Raw genomic sequence first — 17,291 nt, 5'->3', positions numbered from 1 at the left:
TAATGATGTAGTTTCTCAATTTTTAGAACACACAGGTGTAATCAAGTGTATTGCAAATGTTGCTGAATTAGGGCACTTCCCAAATTTTCTGCATCATGTCTCCTGTGCCAAGCACTGTATAGTATTTACTTTGTCAACTTCATTTGTGTGCATTAATTTTTGTATCACTGCATCTGCACTGATTACATCCTCATTGATCCATTCATTCAATTTCGGGGTAGTTGATTAATTTCATGTTTATCTTTTCTTTCTTTAGAGTTCAAATTTCTTCTACATTTGACATTCACTTGCAGTGGGAACTTTCTGTCTCTACGAATTTCTGTCTGTAACTTCTTAGCAATTTATCTAATATTTTCACACCCTTTTTTATTTGTTGAGCTCAGGCTATAATATTCTGCAAACAGTGCTGCACAACTTCACTGTATTTGAAGATGGGCATCAGAGAACCAACATCGGGCTACAATAATGTGTGTTTTTTATGAACAACCAGTTTTGGTCAAACAACCATCATAAACTCATGTAGTCAAACTACCATTTTCTACTCGCAGATTAACATTATGCCAGGTTAAAGTAGGGCGTCAAATATGTGTATTCGGTTGTTGTTACGGGAAGGTCTGGCGAGCAAAACTGGAGGGGAGTGGAGGTGCTGGTGACACTGCTAAAACTCTTTGTCAGCAATCGTAAATGCAATGTGGATCAGTGCATCGGAAATGAGCAGACAGTAGATGGCACATGTCAATGAGCCATACAGCAGAGAGGGTTAGGCAGGCAAGTGTAGCAGAAAAACTCAGCAAAAGTGCGGACTGGTTAGCGGTGGTCACTGCTAGGCTGTCCAGAATCATGGCTCATCCTGGATTATGGAGGCAGTGGCAAGTACTGGCAGCCCCGTCTGTCTGGAGACAGCAAACGCTCAATGTTAAGAATCTAACAGCCCAACACCAAGTTTGCTGAAGAGCCTTGTTTCTGTGTTTCTTGCAAAGGTCTGGAAAGGAGACCAATGGCCTGGTACAGCTGTTGTCATGCAGCAGTCAGTCTAAGTGCAGAAGCTTCCTGAAGGTTGTCCTGCTACCAGGTCATTAGAATGCAGGCACAGCTTTTACAGAAGAGTAGGCATCTGCTGAACTGCAGTGTCAGCAGGTGCGTTGTCCAACATGCTGACAGTGATTGTGATGTGGTTTCGATTCTGGGCTGCCTGCAATGTCGCTAGAGCTTTAGCTCACCACATACATAATTTTTATCAATTAAAGTAAAGCTGGTGTCAAATATGTAATTATCAGTTCCAGCATGTTACTTATACATACATCAATTATCTTAACACATTTCTCCATCAATCACTAAGTGCACAAACTGACAATCCATTGAACATTCAGTATCTTACTGACTGGAAAAAAATTGTATAAAATAATGGACACATGTGTAAGTGACAAATGCTGCAATTGGTGATAATTGTGTACCTGACTCCAAGGAACCTTACTTTGACCTGATGTAATATAATACTGCGAGTTTAAGACTGTCACTTGACCAAAACTGCCCGTCCATGAATAAAAACAAATTTCAGCAGTTTTTGAAGGTTATCTGATGTTCTGTGAAATTTTGTGGGTCTTGGTGGTGACAATATGTGGACGTATCCACAAAAATGTTAATCTCTTTCTAATGTCTGCTATAAGATCTATAACTTTTTGCTCCTTCCCAGAACTTTTATATGCAGCCACCTTCCCTGCTATTTGGGCTGCTTTTTATTTTTATTAATAATTACACAATGACTGCCATTTTGTTTTCATGCTTTTGTAACATTATCAATTTTTTGCTTTTACGTGACTGAATTTTATGTGATCCTTTAGTACCATAAATTTCAGCCTCTTCCTGAAACACTCCAGTACCAGGAATGTAATAATACTGTCCAACTGTTCCACTATCTTTTTTCATCGCCTATAAAAGGAAATCTGCCCATGCATTTGCAGCAGCATAGCATATTTACTTTACAGGAATGGTCTATTCACTTGTTTCAACTCCATTTCTCCTCATTTTAATAACAGCCCTATACTCTTTACCTTACATGAACAAATCTTATTGCTCTTCTTTGAATACCTTCCAGGCCTTATATCAAATGAGACTGGTATGAGACCCATAAAGAATTGTATACAAATGAAGCCTCATCAAAGAACAGTATGCCTCTTTTTTGCCATCCTTGAACAGCCTTTCAAGATTATCACTGCTTGGAATATAACACTATTTGCCTTAAAACCTATTATTCTTACAAAGATCAAAATGCTATTTGCTATCAAACTTATCTCGTGTATAATAAAATAATTTTTAAGTTTCTTTCCTTAGCATACAGGGGTAAAGTTTGACCTATTCTGTTAATATCATAACAACCGAAAACCCAATGTTAATATTTAAGAGAGCAGTATAACAGTGGCATTTAATGAGCTAATAGTTAGTAATTAAAATATACTTATGCAATCCTACTAAATGAAAGCACAGAGACATGAAATAATGAAACAAGGAACATCAGTTGTTTCAAAATGGTAATATCATCAACAAACCAAATAAAAGCATCACTGACACATATTGTGACGCAGAATTCAGCTTATTACATGACTTTTTTTAATGTGCTATTTTCAAAGTCTCTCTAGTTGCATGGTTGTGAAATGACACAAAGTGATGAAAAATTAAGTTGAAGAAACCAATAAATCATGAAGCAGAATTGCTTGCCAGTAATTCCTATCAGAAACTGCCAATAAATATGCAAAAGTACGAGTGACACATTATCCTAGTTTCATAAACCAACAACTCCTTCCATTAGGATGAGAGAGGGGTAGGTTAAATAGTAAAGGACGTCATTCACATCACAGGATGAGAAACGACCTTTTCTGAGGTATCACAACTTACGGTTCGTATCATACTGCAGTCTCAGTGACACACACTTCCTACTTAACCTTTGCCAACCTATCCCTCCCTGTCCCCTAGAGCAGGTTCTAAATCTAAAGTAGTGGGTGACACACATTTTCGTTTTGGCAATACATTCTGACATTTGGCATTCTGACTCATTCAGGCTTCATAATTTACAAAAAGTGGAAAGGAGAAGAGAAAAGAGCAGGGTGGAGAAAGTGGCGAAGGGTGTGAAGGTGATGGGGGGGGGGGGGGCGTGTGGATGGGGGGCGGGAGGGGGGATGAGGGGTGGACAGGTCGAAGGATGCCCAGGTGGATAGGCAAAGGGGGCAATAGGTGGAGAGGCAAAGAATTTAGAGTGACCAGGCTGGGTTACTAAGTGATGAGGGGGTGTTACCAGTGGCCAGGGGGAGGGAGGTTAGAATGACAGAGAGGCAGGGCAGCAGTGTGGGGTGGGGTGGAGTCGCAGGGAGTAGGGGGGTGGGGGCAGAGCGGCGACGGGGTGGGGGTGGGGGTGGGGTCGCAGAGCGGCGACGGGGTGGGGGTGGGGTCGCAGAGCGCCGACGGGGTTGGGCGGGGGGTCGCAGAGCGCCGACGGGGCGGGGGGGGGGGGTCGCAGAGCGCCGACGGGGCGGGGGGGGGGGGTCGCAGAGCGCCGACGGGGCGGGGGGGGGGGGGTCGCAGAGCGCCGACGGGGCGGGGGGGGGGGTCGCAGAGCGCCGACGGGGCGGGGGGGGGGTCGCAGAGCGCCGACGGGGCGGGGGGGGGGGTCGCAGAGCGCCGACGGGGCGGGGGGGGGGTCGCAGAGCGCCGACGGGGCGGGGGGGGGGGTCGCAGAGCGCCGACGGGGCGGGGGGGGGGGGCTCGCAGAGCGCCGACGGGGCGGGGGGGGGGTCGCAGAGCGCCGACGGGGCGGGGGGGGGGTCGCAGAGCGCCGACGGGGCGGGGTGGGGGGTCGCAGAGCGCCGACGGGGCGGGGTGGGGGGGTCGCAGAGCGCCGACGGGGCGGGGTGGGGGGTCGCAGAGCGCCGACGGGGCGGGGTGGGGGGTCGCAGAGCGCCGACGGGGCGGGGTGGGGGGTCGCAGAGCGCCGACGGGGCGGGGTGGGGGGTCGCAGAGCGCCGACGGGGCGGGGTGGGGGGTCGCAGAGCGCCGACGGGGCGGGGTGGGGGGTCGCAGAGCGCCGACGGGGCGGGGTGGGGGGTCGCAGAGCGCCGACGGGGCGGGGTGGGGGGTCGCAGAGAGCCGACGGGGCGGGGTGGGGGGTCGCAGAGCGCCGACGGGGCGGGGTGGGGGGTCGCAGAGCGCCGACGGGGCGGGGTGGGGGGTCGCAGAGCGCCGACGGGGCGGGGTGGGGGGTCGCAGAGCGCCGACGGGGCGGGGTGGGGGGTCGCAGAGCGCCGACGGGGCGGGGTGGGGGGTCGCAGAGCGCCGACGGGGCGGGGTGGGGGGGTCGCAGAGCGCCGACGGGGCGGGGTGGGGGGTCGCAGAGCGCCGACGGGGCGGGGTGGGGGGTCGCAGAGCGCCGACGGGGCGGGGTGGGGGGTCGCAGAGCGCCGACGGGGCGGGGTGGGGGGTCGCAGAGCGCCGACGGGGCGGGGTGGGGGGTCGCAGAGCGCCGACGGGGCGGGGTGGGGGGTCGCAGAGCGCCGACGGGGCGGGGTGGGGGGTCGCAGAGCGCCGACGGGGCGGGGTGGGGGGTCGCAGAGCGCCGACGGGGCGGGGTGGGGGGTCGCAGAGCGCCGACGGGGCGGGGTGGGGGGTCGCAGAGCGCCGACGGGGCGGGGTGGGGGGTCGCAGAGCGCCGACGGGGCGGGGTGGGGGGTCGCAGAGCGCCGACGGGGCGGGGTGGGGGGTCGCAGAGCGCCGACGGGGCGGGGTGGGGGGTCGCAGAGCGCCGACGGGGCGGGGTGGGGGGTCGCAGAGCGCCGACGGGGCGGGGTGGGGGGTCGCAGAGCGCCGACGGGGCGGGGTGGGGGGTCGCAGAGCGCCGACGGGGCGGGGTGGGGGGTCGCAGAGCGCCGACGGGGCGGGGTGGGGGGTCGCAGAGCGCCGACGGGGCGGGGTGGGGGGTCGCAGAGCGCCGACGGGGCGGGGTGGGGGGGCGCAGAGCGCCGACGGGGCGGGGTGGGGGGTCGCGGGGTGGGGGGTCGCAGAGCGGCGACGGGGCGGGTGGGGGGTCACAGAGCGGCGACGGGGCGGGTGGGGGGTCACAGAGCGGCGACGGGGCGGGTGGGGGGTCACAGAGCGGAGACGGGGTGGGTGGGGGGTCACAGAGCGGCGACGGGGTGGGTGGGGGTCACAGAGCGGTGACGGGGTGGGGTGGGGGGGGTGGGGATTGCGGAGTGATGGAAGGGTTAAATAGTGACAGCAGGTGTTAAAATGTGATGGGAAGGTTGAAAGGTGCAGGGGGGAGCTAAAGAGTGGTGATGGATGTAAAGCTGACCAAAGGAGGGTGGAGGGTTAAAAACTGATGAGGGTGTTAAAAATTGATGGGGGGAGTGCAATGAAAAAAGGTGGAAAGGGTGAGAAATAACTGAGGAAAGATGAAAAGGGTGAGTAAAAACAGGATTGGGGGGGAAAAAAAGGAAAACCACCGTAAGCCACAAGGCATGAAAATACTAGCAAATTTAGAAAAGTTTGTAAATACCTGACATTAAATAGAAAAGCTGGTAAAGTTGCAGCAGCAGGTTACCTTTCTGAGTCAGCACCATCAGCAATGTCAGCCTCCCAGTCTTCATTTTCCAGCGGAGGTGGCTGTACGAATGTTGACTTTGTACAACGTGGCCTGTGCAAATATAACGGAGGCGAATCACAAGGCATGTCAGATCTACTTATTATAAAATACGAAGGCTATCCACAAACTACATTACATTTTCATTTGTGTCCGTTAGGGGCAGGGCTAGCGCGGCCATCTTGGTGTCATGGCATTCCGCCACTCAGTCGGCATCCTGCCGTGCTAGTGAGAGGTTCGTACTGTACTCCGTTGAGTTACTGTGACAGTTTTAAATGTCAGCATTAATTGAAAATGCCGCGAAGTGTGAAGTGCGTGCTGTAATAAGGTTTCTGACTGCAAAAATCTGTACACCGATAGAAATATATCGGCAGCTTTGTGAAGTGTATGGGGACAACATAATCACTGAAGGTGGAGTGCGTCAATGGGTCATAAAATTTAAAAATGGCCGAACTAACGTTCACGACGAAGAGCAAAGTGGAAGACCCAGCATAGTGACTGCCGAACTTGTCGAAAAAGTCAATGCCGCGGTCCGTGAAAAGCGTAATTTCACAATAACGGAACTCTCTATGAGTTTTCTACAAATTTCACCAAGTTTGTTCCACCAAATCATTACCGAAAAGCTTGGTTACCACAAGTTTTGTGCAAGGTGGATACCAAAAATCTTGACAGAGATTCACAAAAATCAGAGAATGGCTGCATCGTTAACATTTTTGGACGCTTACGAGAAAGATGACGACTCATTACTTGATCGCATCGTTACTGGTGACAAAACATAGGTTAAGCATGTGAACTGCGAGACAAAATTGCAGTCAATGCAGTGGGGGCACACAAATTCCCCCCAAAAACCCAAGAAATGCATGAAGACAATGTCGGCAAGGAAGGTGATGGCAACTGTCTTTTGGGACAGATTAGGTGTGATTTTTGTGGATTCCCTGGAAAGAGGTACTACAATACACTCTCAAAGGTATTGCCAAACTCTGCACAACCTCGGAAGAGCAATACAAAACAAGCGCAGGGGAAAGTTGGGCTCAAAGATCTTGCTGATTCACGACAACGCCTGGGCCCACACGGCAAATGGCACTCGTGAAGTTCTCGAATCTTTTAAGTGGGAGTTGCTTCCTCATCCGCCGTACAGTTCCGACCTGGCACCGAGCGACTTCCACTTATTCCCAGCAATGAAGAAGTGGTTGGCTATGCAGCGTTTTGATGACGATGCACAGCTTCAAGAAGAGGTAACCACGTGGTTGAAGGCGCAGGCGGCCGAATTTTACAACGAACGAATTTCCAAGCTTGTCCATCACTACGATAAGTGCCTTAACTTAAATGGCAACTATGTAGAAAAGTAGTATTTAAGTGTGGCTTTCATCTGTATATAATAAAAAAATTTCCAATACTTTATTTATTTTTAATTCCAAAACGTAATGTACTTTGTGGATAGCCCTCGTATTATATTATTCTTTTTCTTGTACCTTTCTCCTGCACTGGCGCGGGGTTAGCATGGTTTTTGACGGATTTAAGATGTTTAATTTAATAGTATGTGTACCCGAACTGTCTGCGTGTAGCGATAATTATGTAAACGAGAAAGGAAGTTTTATAAATGTCTGTGAATTGTGTAACTGAGACTTGGGTTGGGTACCAGCCTGGTATTCACCTATTGGGATATGGAAAACTACCTATACATTGCATCTACGCTGGCCAACACATTGAACCTCATTGTTAAATTCCTGGGCAGATCTGATCTGGGTTCAGTGCAGCTCCCCATCCTGGAAGCAGTGCTTTAACATGCACAACTCTTTTGCTGGGTATTATGAAATTTCCTATTACAAAATGATTACAATTGCAATATCAGTAATTTTATTTTTACAAGTAAGGACAATGTGTAATCTACGACTACATACACACCCAAGAACATGGCTCAGCATAGTTCCCACTGTACCATATACTACATTTTCTTCCTGTTCCATTAGGGCATGGAACATGGGAAAAGTTATTGCTTAAGTGCCTGTGTACACTAGCAGTCCCTATGGCACAAATAAAGAGGGGGCTGAAGACCATCTCCAGAATTTTAACATTCTATTTTGACACTTTGCAATCATGCTTTTGTGTAAAAATTTAGGCCTACCTTCAAGTGTTGTTAATTCATATTTGTCAACATTTCTGTGGCATTCACCCACAAGCCAAACCTGTGACCATTCTTGCTGCCATTCTTTAAATGTGTTCAGTATACCCTGTTAGTCCTATATGATACAGTTCCCATATACTTGGGAAATACTCTGATATGGGATGCTGTCTCCTTTGTAAACTGACCACATTTTCCCAGTATCCTGCCAATGACCCCAAGTCTACCACCTGTCTTACATATGACTGAGCCAATGTGATTATTCCATTCCATAATATTTTACATTTATGAACATCTGAAACAAGTTGCCAATGTCTGCACGACTTTGGATATTTGTGCAGCTTTCTTTACACAGTATTTCATTACAGACACATGCATTGTCTGAAACTTAACATTCTGCATCGTCCGTAGCACATAATTCTATTTTCTCAATCCAATAATAAATTGGCCCAAACACTTTGCCTTTACATATGTTGCTTGTGTCTGTATATGTACGGATGGATATGTGTGTGTGTGCGCGTCGAGTGTGCACCTGTCCCTTTTCCCCCCTAAGATAAGTCTTTCCGCTCCCCGGATTGCAATGACTCCTTACCCTCTCTCTTAAAACCCACATCCTTTCGTCTTTCCCTCTCCTTCCCTCTTTCCTTGTGAAGCAACCATAGGTAGCGAAAGCTTGGATTTTGTGTGTGTGTGTGTGTGTGTGTGTGTGTGTGTGTGTGTGTGTGTGTGTGTGTGTTAGTGTCTCTATCAACATACCAACACTTTCGTCTGGTAAGTTACATCGTCTTTGTTTTTGGATACAATAATAAATTTAGTTTGATATTTCATAAAACTATTTTTTCATTCCTAAACCTAGGTGTGGTATCGAGTCAAATGCTTTTCACAAGTCAATAATGAACACCTACCCGATTGCCTCAATCTATGGCTTCGTCATGTCATGTGATAACAATTTGGTATTTAAATGACCGATGTTCTTGGATTCCACACTGGTGGAGGTCATACAGTCAAATGTACCTCACAGATTGCAATGAGCTAATAACAGTTATGTTGGTAAGAATGGGAGAGGGTGGGGATAGGTGCATATCACACAAATTTTGTAATTTATTTCTGCATCACAATTTGTGTGGAATGGCCCTAACTATTAAGACAACTTGTGTTTTACAAATAGCCAGTAACTTAGAAACCACAAAACAGTAAGAATGCCAGTTTTGCTATTGGTCTGTACATATAGATCATGAAGAACTGCAGTGACATGTGCACCTGTGAATAGTAGCCTCTCCTGAATTATGTTGATTAAATTTGTGTTTAAACTCAGTTGTTTGGAGAATTAACCTCAACCTACAAGCTTTCTTTGCTTCATTATGCTGTATCACCTGGCTAATGCTTGAATAGCAGCCACCAACCATATAATCATGTATTGTGGGTTGCCCACAGCTCTGGCTCACTTGATGACACTTCCTCAAGATCAGATGAAAACAATCCACATCAACAAATATGTGTCACATAGCCTTCAACCAAACCTCCAGCAGTTGCCACAGTGCCGTGTGGCACCAGCCTCACTGCCAAAGCCACAGGGAACGCTGCAAATGGTGATGCCATCGCGGCACTACCTCACTTCATCGAGTCGTCTGCTTCATGCCATATCCTTCGTCAGGCAATTATTTAGGTCACCACCCAACTACCCTGCTGCCAGTTCACACTCCAGGCTTATGCTGGCACAATCAGAACTCACATTGGCAAGCCAATGAGGAGTGTCTTGCTGCAGTGTCCATTAACTTCGACCATTCTCAAACTCGATACCTCGCTGGACTTAAGTCTTCACTGCCCTCGAGCAGCCTCCCTCCTCATGGATTTTGTTTTGTAAGAACATTCAGTGGTGCAACATCAGTGACTTTCAGCTTGAACAAAGTAATGCAGACTGACTCCACAGGAAACGGTGTTATTGTATTCTGATTATTAGACTTAATAAAAGTACAATTGCTCCTTGTTACTGGGGCACATCAACACAATGTGTGAACCACAGTCCGGCCGTCCTTTCACCTCAAAAACAAATGAAAATGTTGTGAAAGTTCGCGACTTAGTGCGCTCTGATCACAGACTTACAATTAGGGAGATGGCTGATGAACTTAATTTAAGTTTCTATGCACTTCAGTCAGTTTTAACTGAAGATCTTAACATGCACCGAGTGTCTGCATAATTCATTCCATAAGTAGCTTACAGACTAACTTCATAAAGAAAACGCTGTTTTTAACATAATAAATAGGAATAAAAAGGTATAAACATATGTATCCAATTTACAGAATGCCACAGAAGATGCTTTATAAATAGAAGCAAAGTGCGTCTGGTGTAATTCCTTTTTAATTACATTGCAGTCAGCTCAAGACAGATAACCTATAACAACAGAGCATTCCAAAAGTGCTGTCAAGTGAGCAGAGACAATACTGACTTGAAGTGGCCAAGAACTGATTAATCGGACTAAAAATGACCCAGATTTGTTAAATCGGGTAATTACAGCTGACGAATCAAGGGTATATGGATATGATCCTGAAACCAAAGTGTAGTCTTCACAGTGGAAGACTCCAGGTTCACCACAACCGAAAAAAGCACGGCAAAGTCGGTCGAAGGTGAAAACAATGATGGTAATTTTTTTTCGATTCTACTGGTATTGTGCATCATAAATTTACTCCTGGAGGGCAGACAATTAACCAGGAATACTACAAATGTGTCCGTGAGCATTTGTGCAAAAAGGTGCGGAAGAAAAGGTCTGCATTGTGGGAAGACAGTAGTTGGGTGCTACACCATGACAATGCTCTGGCTCACTGTGCCTTCTCCATCATTGAATTTTTGACCAAACTCAAAATTCGTGTGCTTCCACAACCGCCATATTCCTCTGGTTTGTCCGCTGTGGACTCCTACCTGTTTTCTAAACTGAAATTTTCACTGAAAGGGAAGAGATTTGACTCGATTGAAGACATCCAGGCAAATATGGAAGGTGTCCTTAACAAACGAACGGAAAAAAAATTTCCAGGAATGTTTCCAAAGTGGAAACACTGTTGGAGTCGGTGTGTTCAGTCAGAAGGGGACTATTTTGAAGGAGATGCATCACAGTAGTATGTAAGTACCACCGTTCTACAATTATAAGCCCATTCTTAAAACTTTCCAATCACACCTCATATATACATCATCAGTGGTCTGTAATTAAAGATATTTACACACAATACTACGGACCACTGAGGATGCTTCACCTTCATAAAGCCAAATGTGCCGGGTGAAAAAAACATGCATTTTCTTGTACTTGTAACAACAGAATGAAAATACCCTCAGGAATTTTAAAGGAACTATGCACAATATGGCCACACAAATGAAGAATTTAGAATTTCTTAGTGTTACAGCTGATGCACCCCTGTGTCATTCCACAAAATTTCTGCAAGATGTTTCTTGTGTTCATCTTAGTGGCAGTTTACAGCAAGTGCTATTCCAAGCTGAGTATTCTGTCAGGAGTGACACCTTGATGTCAAGGACTTCTGTTATGCAGTGAAACACAGCAAGCTGGAATATAATTCATCTGTTACATTTTCTGGACCGAAGAATAACTGAAGTTTTTTTTTGTGTGATTCCAAACCTAATGCAGCTGCCCAAGTAATAGGTCACATATACAGAAACGTGTCAAATTTTTATTCACAGAAAGCTCTTAAATTTGTATCTCAGTTGTTTATATTCATGAGTATAGTGATGCAATTGGTTTTATGGGAAGCCTGAGTGGAACTTGCAATAACTGACATCAAAAGTTCAGACCCCTCCAAATTTTGATAACTTATTTTACTCTAAAGACAGCAAGATTATGAACTTCGACAATATAATTTTACTGCTGTATTTTTTTTTAAATTAGACAACACTTCTCATGAATTAATCCAGTCAGTAATTAAGATTTCAAATAATTTAAAATGAAAAGGAATTATTTCAAGATGAATGCCATACTCTCAAGTATGGGATTTCAGAAGCTTCACAGCAATAATGTTCCAGATACTTCTGTGAATTACTGACCTGAGACATTTTTTATAAATCAAACAGCAGCAAAGTTTTATAGTATTTGCCAAATAGTAGAATGTAACTTAATTTCAAAGCATTGTGTAATTTCTGAATTCGTATCATGCATGTACACTTGACTTTAAATAGCCACCCTGTAGTATCACGCCGAGAGAATTTGATATGTCCTTGTATTCTCTGTCTTATGATGCTTGTGCAGAAGTGCTAAAAGTGTCAATGTGGTGGAAATGTTTTTAATCTTTGTTAAAAGCTAGTAGTGGCCAAACGGTAACTTCGCTCATGTTTTGAAATGTATTGCATTTTTTTAATTTTAATTTTTACATCCGATATGGACAGACTAAGAAAGCTATACATTGTTTTGTACGTTAAAAATTACGACAGTAATATTGACACTCAAAGATATAGTGGCTGCGAGCGGCAGCAGCGATGCTAAAAAAGAGACTGTTGTACCTTCTATCTCCGGCTTTGTTAGCCGACTTAGATGCATCCCCACCCCCCATTGTCTACCTTGGGAGGACAGTTGTATGAAAGAGATGGTCCACCACTGCAATCAGAATTGTGACTTTAATGTTTGGTGTCTATATAGAAAAGGTGGAAAGATTACAAAACATTGTATTTTGAATGAGCTCATCTTGATGAATAAACGGCGAATGTAATTATCGTCCAAGACAACAAAACAGGAAAAGGGTATTCATTCTTTTAACAACCTAACACTTCACATTGGACATTTTGCAGGCCGAGTCAGGAGGAAAGGGACATGCTTTGAGACACGCTAGTATTAAGGATTCTGAACAAAAACTTCATATGGGCATATGCCCTATTGTGAATGGTTTCCAAAATAGAACACGTTTAATATCACTTTTGTATGTTCTTCTTCAATAACTCAAAAAACCGCACACTCCAATGAAAACGCATATCAGTACACAAAGTAAATTAAATTTGTAATAAAAAAATGTCCTATTTTTTATTGTCTAGGACTAACAGTTTGCGTGAAGTGATCGGGAGAATATAGGAAACCTCGCAAGACGCGTGTGCGCTGTAGCGTAAGTACTTTTTGTAGGCCAGTTTGAGATAGTTTTCCTACTTGATAGATGACAAGTGTCCTGTATCAAAATGTTTTTCTCAAGTTCCTCTATACTACTGTGGTACATTTTAAACAATGACAATGAATAATACAGAAAATAAATAGAAATGTACATTAAAAGTGTTCTATTTCTGAAACCATTTGGAACAGGGCATATTTTCGCATCAAATTTTTTGTTCATGCTATCACCTGTCAAAACACGTACCTTTCCTCCTGACTCGCCCTGTACATGTTTAAGTTTTACCAGCAAGATTTACATCTTGTCCAAAAATAATTTCAAGAGCCTGCATTGAATTTATAACAACACGGATCAAAATCGGCGACGAGTGACATTTCATCTTTTCTCAAAAGTAACATTCAATAGCCCCGACGTGGATTTATTCTCGCTACAACGACTAATGATCTGCTGCTATTTTCATTCAAATGGCTCTGAGCACTATGGGACTTAACTAGAACTTAGAACTGCTAAAACCTAACCAACCTAAAGACACCTCACACATCCATGTCCGAGGCAGGATTCAAACCAGTAAACAAAGCGGTCACGCGATTCCAGACTGAAGCGCCTACAACTGCTCGGCCACACCGGCCGGCGGGGAACTTGTTGTTAAGGCGGAACAGGTGTCTTATTTTAGCAGCACTTTGCTGTAACCTTCAGGCATGGGAGTATTTGTCACCAATTTGTAGGTCTTTGGTCAAGACAGACTCAGTAATACCCAGGTCTTTGTGGTTTGCACCAAGAGCCTTATCATCAGCGTACCCAAATTCCTAAAGGTTGTCTATGGCATGTCTGCTGTATACAGAAGAGGGACTAGCACTGATCACTGGAAAAGGCCACTATCAAGCATCATTGGAGGGCTCACCTTATTCCGTATCAGAACTTTGAAGATTCTACTGCGTAACACAGCTCTGATGAGGTTTCCAGTTTTAAGACATGGTATGACTACAAGTTTTAACATTACTGATTGCCTCCACACAGTGTCACAAACCACGATTAAGTCCATAAATACAGTAGACATCTTTTTTGTTTTGAAATCCTGCTTCAATAAAAGTTGTCTGTGAGAAGACCTGGTCGGTGCAGCTGTGGTTTGCGTGGAATTCTGCCAGTTCAGCAACAATTTTGTGGGTGATTCTGTTATACACTATTCTTTCCAAAAGTTTATACACTGAGCTAAATAAAGCAATGGGTCAGTAGCTTTAGCCTGCCATTTGGTTTTCCTGGTTTTAAAAAGGCTACGATCTTTGCTCTTTTCAAGTCATAGGGTTTGTCACCAGTTTGGAGAATATCAGTAAAAACACTACCAGACTTATGTCATACTTCCCACAGTGGATTAGGAATTCTGAATGGATGCTATAAATATCAGGTACCATCCCTGCTTTCATTTCTTTGAGAGCTGTCGTAGAGTAATCTGACCCACATTTACAAGCTAGTTTGAGAGCCTTCAATTTGTTTTTGAAATTAATTGAATGTGATCAAATCTTACGAGTTCTAGAAGTGGACACAATGTTGTTTGCTACTTGCTTGTGAGCAAACAGCCTTCTTCACGATGGCTGGGGGTTGGCATCTCCAAATTTTCTCACCTAGAACCAGGCTTTCCTGCTTGAGGTTGCTCATGCTAGTGCACTTTTAACATGCTTTGATCCTCCTTGGCACACTGTCCACAAGGTGGTCAAGATATTGCTGCTCAAGCCTGATCCATTCTCTGATGATCAAGTGTAAGGTTTGCTGCGGCATAGCACTGGAAGTTTCCATAGGTCCTGAGAATGTTCAACTGGTTTCATTTCAGCAGATACTGAAGGCCATTCCATTCGGTTGACTCCTGCACCCCTACAGCAAAGTGTTCGCAATGTGAACATGATGAGATCTTTCGTTATCTCTAAATACAAACTCATCATTGAAGTGCTGACAGCATAGATGCACAATCGACTGACCGATCCTGTTGCAATACTACATATAGAAGTGGCCCACCTCCCTGCCTGAATATGTGGGACTTTGTGCCTGGGCCGTCTACAGACTTCTCTCCGTCAGTCTGGAGGCGCCACACAAATCCTGCGCTCATCACGACAGAGCACCAAATAACTGTAGAGATGTTCCCTTGCCCATCCTCTTAGTGAACTATGGTCCTGGGGGATTTATACTGATGAATGTAATAGTACCTAAGGGAAAAACTCATTGGCCTGGAGATGGTTGCAATGGATCGACACAGCAGAGTTTGGTGGGGAGGGAGGAGGGGCGGTGGCGCAGCACCCTTATTCTGATGCACTCAGCTCAGTATACCTAATAATTTGCAAGTAGGTTTCATCAGCTTGAGTTGTTGACATAAAAAGTCTGAACAAAGCAACCTAAGGTGGTCTTACATATGTTAAAACTGTCTACGCATTAGGGCTACTACGGTGATACATTTTTCGTGAAGTGGGTGTGTATCTGAAATGATAATGGTTAACCAGCTCAACATTCACCTCAACAAGTGTGGGAAATCTGCACTCAGGCAGGCTGGCTGCGTGAACCAACTTAAAATGAGTTATCAAACTAAAGTGGCTCTTGCCTCACCAAGTGCAACGCAAAGTGATCAGACACACTACTCCAGCAGTCTGTTTACAATTTTAAAATAAGGTCTCAAAATTATTCAGTTTAATTACATTATAATATCCTGTACCCTTGTTCTAATAGCAGTAAGTATACTCACCGAATGTTACTATGGACACAAAAACATATTCTAGTTAATTACACACTGAAAAGTCCAGGTTGGACATCAACAATATTATGCTAAAGGGTAGATCGCTACTCATGAAAAGATGACTCATTAATATGCAAACACGTCGAACAGAAGTAAAATCTGAAGTGGAACGGGGAAAGGGAGAGATAGCAAGGTACGGGTGGGGCGGAGGAAGGGGAAAGGGGGGGGGAGGGGGGGGGCACTGCATGGCGGGGCATGCTGGGCTAAATTGTTGCAAGACCAGGTCGTCAGTAGGTTGCTGGGGAGGGAGCGACACCCTGTGCACAACATGCAGCCGAATGTAACATGCTTGATTTTAATGGCTGCTTCACAACACAGGCCATCTGCATCCTCCCCTCCACAATCAGCTTTTCTGAACTACGCAGATGGGAGCCAACAGAGTCTCTGCTCCCAAAATCATCCTTACTTCAACCTATGGAAACCTACTGTCTCCACACCGTTCATCCCACAGTTTCTGCTTCACCTGTCCCATCACCTCCTCCTAATTCACACCCCTCAGCCACATTGTGCACCATTCTCTGCCAATGCACCCACCAGTCTTTTTCCCTTGTTTGTGAGTAATCAGAAAAAAGTAATAGAAGTAATAGTAATAACACTAACACTACCACCACCACCACCACCACCACCAATAATAATAATAATGTGGAAGAAATCTGTAAAAATTACTAAATTCACGTGGACAAAGGTTCCAAATAAAACGAAGAAAAAAAATCGACAACAAATGAAGTTAACAGAATGGTTAAAATTACTTGGAACAGGTTTACAAATAAAAAGAAATTATACTTACACATATTAATGTAACAATGACATTAATTTTCCACAGGGGACAGTGTGTGTGTGTGTGTGTGTGTGTGTGTGTGTGTGTGTGTGTGTGTGTGTGTGTGCACATCAACTTGGTGTGGACATGTTAATAGAATGGGAGGTGGCAGGATGTCAAGACAGGCTCATTAATTGACAATAAGATGAAAGATACCAAGAGGAAGACGAATTGGTTGAGGGAAGCATTGTCTGATTAAGCGAGGAGAAGAGTGAGACAACGTGGAGAGAAACCAAAAGAGGGAGGACAGGAAAAATCGGAGGGGCTTACATTCTAACCAGCCAGCGGCTGGAAGCTGTAGAAGACCAAGATGATATTCATTTTGGATTGCCTTGTGTGTCATTGTCTCCTCTGTGAGACCATAATGCAAACAGCAGAAACAACACAATACCAGAAAGAAAAAACTACTAACGGTTGGGGCAGCAATATAGTCCCTTCCTCTTCTGCAGTTTTCAAGCTCGCCTCTACAGCCATCTTAATCATCTTCTCTTCAGTCGCGCTGGCCAATTCGTCAGCCTTCTGCAGCTCACTATCTGATACTGGCTGTTTAGGAAACAAATCCACTCCCGGTCGCTGCAACCACACGTTGACACGCGTTGGGAAGGGAGCTGTAAGAAGAACCACAATCCTATGTTAGATGGAGTCCTCAGGCATTCTTCACCTCCAGTGGCTAACAAGTTAAATATTAACTATCCACATGACAGAAGATACTAAAAAAAACATACATAAATGCTTTCGTTACAAATCTCACATACAAAGCTTTTTGAATTCATTCAACACAGTTCCATCAGGTTTAAATGGGGGACTAAATTAAAAGCTTTAAATAGGAATGTATGTCAGAAACTTTCCATTCTGACATT

The 17,291-nt window shown here is 45.2% G+C and overlaps 1 protein-coding gene across 4 annotated transcripts in view; it reads right to left on the bottom strand.

The window, feature by feature from the left end:
- The window catches only part of LOC126106504 (uncharacterized), a 148,636-nt gene that overhangs the window by 14,547 nt on the left and 116,798 nt on the right, over window positions 1-17,291 (bottom strand). For all 4 annotated transcript variants that reach the window (XM_049912823.1, XM_049912824.1, XM_049912822.1 and 1 more), the window contains 2 exons: window positions 16,844-17,039; window positions 5,588-5,680 (listed from right to left, as the gene is read on the bottom strand). In XM_049912823.1, coding sequence (XP_049768780.1) covers window positions 5,588-5,680; window positions 16,844-17,039 — 289 coding nt within the window. The remainder of the gene's footprint in view (window positions 1-5,587; window positions 5,681-16,843; window positions 17,040-17,291) is intronic.

Source organism: Schistocerca cancellata, chromosome 10 (assembly GCF_023864275.1).
Source record: "Schistocerca cancellata isolate TAMUIC-IGC-003103 chromosome 10, iqSchCanc2.1, whole genome shotgun sequence".
Taxonomy (NCBI): Eukaryota; Metazoa; Arthropoda; class Insecta; order Orthoptera; family Acrididae; genus Schistocerca; species Schistocerca cancellata.
The sequence above is the reverse complement of the archived record's forward strand: the minus strand, read 5'-3'. Positions and strand labels throughout refer to the sequence as shown.